This window comes from Cryptomeria japonica, chromosome 5 (assembly GCF_030272615.1).
Source record: "Cryptomeria japonica chromosome 5, Sugi_1.0, whole genome shotgun sequence".
In the NCBI taxonomy this organism is placed as follows: Eukaryota; Viridiplantae; Streptophyta; class Pinopsida; order Cupressales; family Cupressaceae; genus Cryptomeria; species Cryptomeria japonica.
Genome location: NC_081409.1, coordinates 351230058 through 351236710, shown reverse-complemented (window position 1 = coordinate 351236710; position 6653 = coordinate 351230058). Strand labels below are relative to the sequence as shown.

General features: G+C 31.2%; 1 protein-coding gene across 1 annotated transcript; it reads right to left on the bottom strand.

Moving 5' to 3' along the window:
* Positions 1–520: 520 nt before the first annotated feature.
* On the bottom strand, positions 521–6176 carry LOC131035568 (peroxidase 50). Its single transcript, XM_057967295.2, has 4 exons — positions 5725–6176; positions 5236–5427; positions 2072–2237; positions 521–1105 (listed from the first exon to the last, which is right to left on the bottom strand). The coding sequence occupies exons 1-4, from the start codon at positions 5938–5940 to the stop codon at positions 693–695; spliced, it is 987 nt and encodes a 328-aa protein (XP_057823278.1). The 5' UTR covers positions 5941–6176; the 3' UTR covers positions 521–692.
* Positions 6177–6653: the final 477 nt, after the last annotated feature.

Sequence of the window (6653 nt, the reverse complement as noted above, 5' to 3'; positions counted from 1 at the left end):
CCGTTTTTTGGCTGCCGCCACCCGTGCCTCTTCTCCATGGGCCTTCCATGCCACATCATATAATCTCCCACATGCCATGGCCATGCCATTTTTATGTGAAGAATAGCCGTGCCGATAAGAAAAGACTATCAATAAGCTTTCCTATTCTTCTTAAATGTAGTTATATATGATGTTTTTCTAAATTAAGGTATGTTTTTTTTAATAAGGATGTCTTGATATTTAAAAAGGCAACTTTGAATGTACAAAAACAATCATGAAAATATTGCTTGACAGCACGGTCAACCATCAAATTTAGACTTCACAAACTTGTCACGTACACATGTAGTAGGAGGTAATGTTCAGCAAGCTGTGTTTTGATTTTTAATTTATTTAATAAATAAATAGTACTGTCTTGTCAGGTGCTATTTATATCGCTGATTCAACAATTAAAGACTGTTCCAAAATAGTTGGTACTAATATTCTCGACAAATATACATCCATTAACGGAAATCTACAGTGAAATGGTACAGCTTAGTTTAAACGTAAAAGTCATCATTGACACTATGCACAATTTATTAATACATCAGATAAAAATTTCTGTACATAAAAGCCCAAGAATTAGAATCTTAGAGATAAACATTTTGTGTAATCACTATTCCAAAATAATGAAGTTTAATCCCTGACAAGTGCCTGCAAATCTTTAAAAAATGGTATTAGGAATTGAAAGCAGTGCAATCAGAACGAATATTGCCCACGCTGAGTTTAGTCTTCACTCCCACATTGCCAAGTTTTACCATGGAGTCGACAAACTGGGAGAAGAAAACTTCCTGTGATGAGGCTAAGTTTCTCACTATATCCACACTTAAGTTGCTGTTAACAAGATCTTGATCAGAGAATAACAAGCCTTTCCCGCTCTGTAAATTCTTGAAGTACTTGTTGTCGAATACAAATGGAGTGGTAATGTCAAAGGGCTGAAATCTGTTTGGGTCTCCCCCTTTTGGGCATGTCTGCTCAAGTTCTAAAGCGAAGGTGGAATTTAAGCTTGGATCTGATTTCAATCCAGGCGAGAAATTGTACAGCCGATTTGTAAATTGGTTGCAGTGCGAGAATCCCACTGTATGAGCACCTTCAACACAAGAAATGAAAATCTATCAGTGTTTCTGAAAAATACATTGGCATGAGTGTTTTCTAGAGTTGTGTGATCTAGAGTTATGTGATCTAAAAAATATTGATGATAAAATATGTACAGTTTTCTTCGAAAAACATCCATAAAAAATATTTATTACTTTTAAAAAAAATCGAAACCTTCAAAATAATGAAAACTTAAAAAAAAATAAACATATACAGTTCTCTTCTTCTTGATGGCAGATTGCTGCAATCTAAGCATCGATACAAAAACATGCATTACTTCTCAAAAATGTCAAAACCTTCAAAACAGTTGAAAAACTTCAAAACGTTTTGAACACATACAACATCCTCTCAATTTATAAATTTTGAAGTAAAAACATTTAAAACATTGTTTACTTGATAATACAATGGGTAACCTTAGATTTAGTAGAGTAGAGAGGAAAAATATTAGTTGTCATGAGTTTTTCATAGTTCATGTAGTATAAAAAAATTAATTTTAAAAAATATCAAAACCTTCAAAACAATTGAAAAACTTCAAAACGTTTTGAACACATACAACATCCTCTCAATTTATAAATTTTGAAGTAAAAACATCTAAAACATTGTTTACTTGATAATACAATGGATGATCTTAGATTTAGTAGAGTAGAGAGGAAAAATATTAGTTGTCATGAGTTTTTCATAATTCATGTAGTATAAAAAAACTAATTTTAAAATTAATTGTATATGTTTTTGTATCGCGCTTCAGATCATATTAGACGATGAAATAATTCTAAGATAGTATGATCCAAAACATCGATAAAAACATGTATACGCTTCTCTTTTTGATGATGATTACTTTGAAATAAAATCTTACATTATTCAAAACAATTGAAAACTTGAAAAAAAATGTAATATACATACAAACATCAAAATCATCTCAATTTATAAATTTTAAAGTAAAAATATTTGAAGCATTGTTTACCTGATAATACAACCATGTCTAGCACGGATAATTTTCGAGCAGCAAATGCTTGGATGAGTTGTGTTGCATCGGCCTCAGCTAGGGGCACTTTTCCCTTGGCTCTGGCGGCTGAAGACACGAAGCCATCTAATCTCCCTTTCAACACATCCCAGTTTGGTCCTCCCAGCTGCATGCAAACGTAACTCTAGTTTATTATGACCGCCTCTTAAAATTATTCATCATGTACTGAGCATCTGAATATTTTGCTGTTACTTAATTACTTTTGGTCATTTAAGGCAAGCACATGGTGTGTGGGGGCATTTATCATATCACATTTTCCCATTACCATACAACTTCAATGCTCCAGCGACAAGTTCGATAATGACTTGTCTTTTCGGCCGGCGTTCGTATCGACTAAATTATGGGACAAGGTTATTCTTCAAAGCCACCGGAAATTTATAGAAATGCTTCAATTTGCGATGCACTTCAACATCTATTAAATGCAACTCTGCTCCTTCGTAGAGTTATGATCTACTTGTAGTACGGCCAGAATCTCACATTGGTATAATTTATTATTTATTCTATCTATAAAATTGGTGACCCCATCGCGTCATGAGAAATTGCTCATAAAGTCAAAAGGAATATATTTTCTTTTTAACTTTTGTTGATTATAATTATTATACATAAAGTTAAAGGGTAGTAGCATTGCATTTCTAATTAATCCAAATTTATAAAAAGGAGTGACGTAGTTTAAGATTTTTGGTTCGTTTCAAATTTTTTCTCTCCACTTTGATTTATTTAAATTTTGTTCAATTCAAATCTGATCAACAAGCCACGAGATTCTAGGAGGGGTCACTCTATCAAAGAGTTAAGTTTCATTTCTGATCATTGGGTATATATATATCAGCGAACCATGAGATTCTAGGAGGGGTCATTCTATCAAAGAGTTAAATTCCATTTCTGATCATTGGGTATATATATATATATATATATATCAGCGAGCCACGAGAGTCTAGGAATATATATATCAGCAAGCCACGAGAGTCTAGGAGGGGTCACCCTATCAAGAAACTAAGCTCCAATCCTGATCATTGGACCAACACACAAATATATAATTTTTTGTTCAAAATAAAGATTAGCAATTTTTTAAAATACTATTATTCAGTAATAAGTATAACAAAAATCATTTAAAAGTTAAAAAAAATATACAATTAGAATACTTTCCTTCACAAAAATTCTACAAGAAAATAGAATGGAATAATAAAATGGAATTACAACTTAATTGACTTTTTCTAGAATTTAATATCCCTTCACTTTTAAATAAATATTTGAAATTTATTTTATAAATTTAGAAAATATTGTATAATTTATAAATATAACATTTTGAAGTCCTATTATTTTAATAAAATGGAATTACAACTTAATTGACTTTTTCTAGAATTTAATATCCCTTCACTTTTAAATAAATATTTGAAATTTATTTTATAAATTTAGAAAATATTGTATAATTTATAAATATAACATTTTGAAGTCCTATTATTTTCTTTTTATTGTTATTGTTTGGATTTTGCGATTTAGACGAAATGTGAAATAAAAAATAGTTTATTATTTATACTTAATATTTTACACTAATGGTTATCCTATAGTAATGAAATAGTAAATAAAGAAAGGGTTTTTTTTTAACATATTAATTTTTCTTTCAAGCTATTGTGATTCACATATTTTTATTTATCGGTGGGTGGTAGATATTTATTGAATAAGGATTACGGAAGCGTTGGTGAGGCCTCATAAAAATCCATACAGTACATTGAGACAAACATCCGAGATAACCATCATGAGTCACGGATTTCTACAATTAGAATTTAATGTTTCCGTTTCACTACCGACGCGTTTTCCGTACAATGTTGGACAATTCAATGTTGATGTTCATGATATACACATACTCGACACGGCTCAACGGTTTAACCAGTCCTATTCATATAAATTTCTTTTCCTATGCATCATTGATTTTTAAAATCTTATCTTGTAAATTTTTATCTATTGACATAAATAGTTTGCAATTATATTTCTGAATTAAATTACGTAAATTTATGTTTTTTAATCACATATGACACAAATGACATTCTAAAACATTGAATCAATTTTTATTTCAAATTATTTCAATGACATTCTAAAACATTGAATCAATCTTCTTTTTTAAAGACTTTAAGATTATCTTAATGACATTCTATGATATTTCGACGATGTTTTGGATCAATTTTCTAAACATTATGATTGATGATAATGTTTCAACATCTTGATCAATTTTCTTTTCACCCAAATGACATTTTATAATATTTTCAATTCTTTACACTACATTTGATGATAATGTTTCAACATCTTGATCAATTTTCTTTTCAACCAAATGACATTTTATAATATTCTCAATTCTTTACACTACATTTGTTTTAACGACACTATGATTTTTCAACATTTTGAATCAATTATCTTTGCTATCTCATTCATGAATAAAAGAGTTTGATCCCAAATATTAATCAAAAAAATAAATTTAATTTAAAGTCAAATTATTTCAATGACATTCTAAAACGTTGAATCAATTTTCTTTTCAAGACACTTTAAAGACTTTAAGATTATCTTAATGATCTTAATGACATTCTAAGATATTTCAATGACGTTTTGGATCAATTTTCAATGACATTCTAAAACGTTGAATCAATTTTCTTTTCAAGACACTTTAAACACTTTAAAATTATCTTAATGACATTATAAGATATTTCGAAGACACTTTAAACACTTTAAAATTATCTTAATGACATTCTAAGATATTTCGATGACGTTTTGGATCAATTTAACATCTTTGATCAATTTTATGAAATTTTATAACATTCTCAATTCTTTGAACTAAATTTATTTTAATGACACTATGATTTTTCAACATTTTGAATCAATTCTCTTTGGTATCTCATTCATGAGCAAAAAAAAAATTAGTTTGATCCCAAATATTAATCAATAAAATAAATTTGCGTAATCTAATCCAAAACAGATTAATCTCATGTCTTTTAAGACAAATAGTATATTAAAACTACTGCAGGAATGCACCATATCTTAGTGATAATAGGAAGGTCTCTATAGGGGAAGATCTCTAAGAATAAAAATTCCAACAATATGTATGTGAGAATCCTTACTAATCTTACAGCATCCCTTGCTGCCATGGCAATAATATCAGCACAAGACACAACGCCAGGGCACACACGGTCCACAGCTTTCTTGACCTCCACAATGGCTTCAAAGGCGTTCTGAGCTATGTTGTTCTCAGGGAGCTCTCGTTCTGCTTTCATACTTGATGTCGAACTAATCATAATGGAAGCATCGCATCCCTATCAAAAACCCACCCAACAAAAAATATCAAATATAAATACAAAATTATTTCAGTAATATTTCTGATTTTGAATACAAAATTATTTCAGTAATATTTCTGAATTTGATTGTGTAATAAGGACTATAGACTTTCAAATTCTGATAATGGATGTGATGTGTATCATTCACGTGAAAAAATACACACAATGGAATCTATAAACAGTAAAATCTATAAACAGTAAGAAGAATCGTTATATATTGTCGAAAATTGATAAAGTTAATGATAAACATTGGTTTACAAAATAGTCAATGTATACCTCAATGAAACAGTCATGAAAGAACATTCGTAGCGTAGAAGGAGGTACGACATTTGACTCCTTGGCCAACTTGGTCATAGTGTCGAATACAATACTATCAACAGTAGGGCAAGACGCCTCATAAAAATCCACAGAGAGGCTATTCTGGCTCCCCAGGCCACCGGTTCGAATCCCATACAACACAAATATAATACCCCAAAATAACTGCACTGACATTTGCCCAGTTTCACTTGAATACCACAATAACTTTCTTAAAACAAAGAGTGAAGGTCCGGTCCTAAAATTCTATTCTATTCCCAGCCAAAATCTTAACAAAATTTAAGTTTCAGAACAAACCTCAATCTTCTAATATAGTGGGTTTCTACTTCTACTTGGTGGTGGTGAAGAATCGGGAAACTGTAAAGAAACATGTGCGTGCCAACATTAATGAAGAACAGATGTCAAACATCAAGAGCTAACGTGCCATCCGCTGTGAGAAAGTGTGAACTTTTGTACAATTGCTTACACATCCTCTGAATATGATGGTAAAGTCGTTACATTAAATTGCTGGTTTTGTACAGAGATTGGAGTTGGTGGAGAGAACGCGGTTTTGATTAATGCTTGCGTACCTCACATGAACATGACCCCACCACTTTTTCATGTTCGAATTGAATACATATTGTTAAACCGCCTACTGTGCCTATTGCCGTGCATGACGTGTGTCTCCATGTTGTGACTAAATTTGATAGTTGCGTGGGGATGCGTGAAAACTTTATGCTCTGCGTAAATTCATCGTTGAAATTGGGTTACCACCACCCAAATCGAGGGAAAAGGGAAGGAAGGACCGAGCACAAATTTATTGCGTCAATGTGTTTGACTCCGTCTCATTGAATGGGAGTTGGGAATTATGTTCGATTCCATGAATGCGGTCACCCTCCATTATAGTGACC

What these genes read in the sequence shown, in the direction of transcription:
- LOC131035568 (XM_057967295.2), bottom strand. Translation starts at nt 5,940, where the DNA reads ATGTCAGTGCAGTTATTTTGGGGTATTATATTTGTGTTGTATGGGATT. An exon ending in CAAGGGATGCTGTAAGATTA is followed by an intron (nt 2,238 to 5,235) that starts GTAAGGATTCTC and finishes GTTTGCATGCAG; the next exon opens with CTGGGAGGACCAAACTGGGA. An exon ending in AGACATGGTTGTATTATCAG is followed by an intron (nt 1,106 to 2,071) that starts GTAAACAATGCT and finishes CTTGTGTTGAAG; the next exon opens with GTGCTCATACAGTGGGATTC.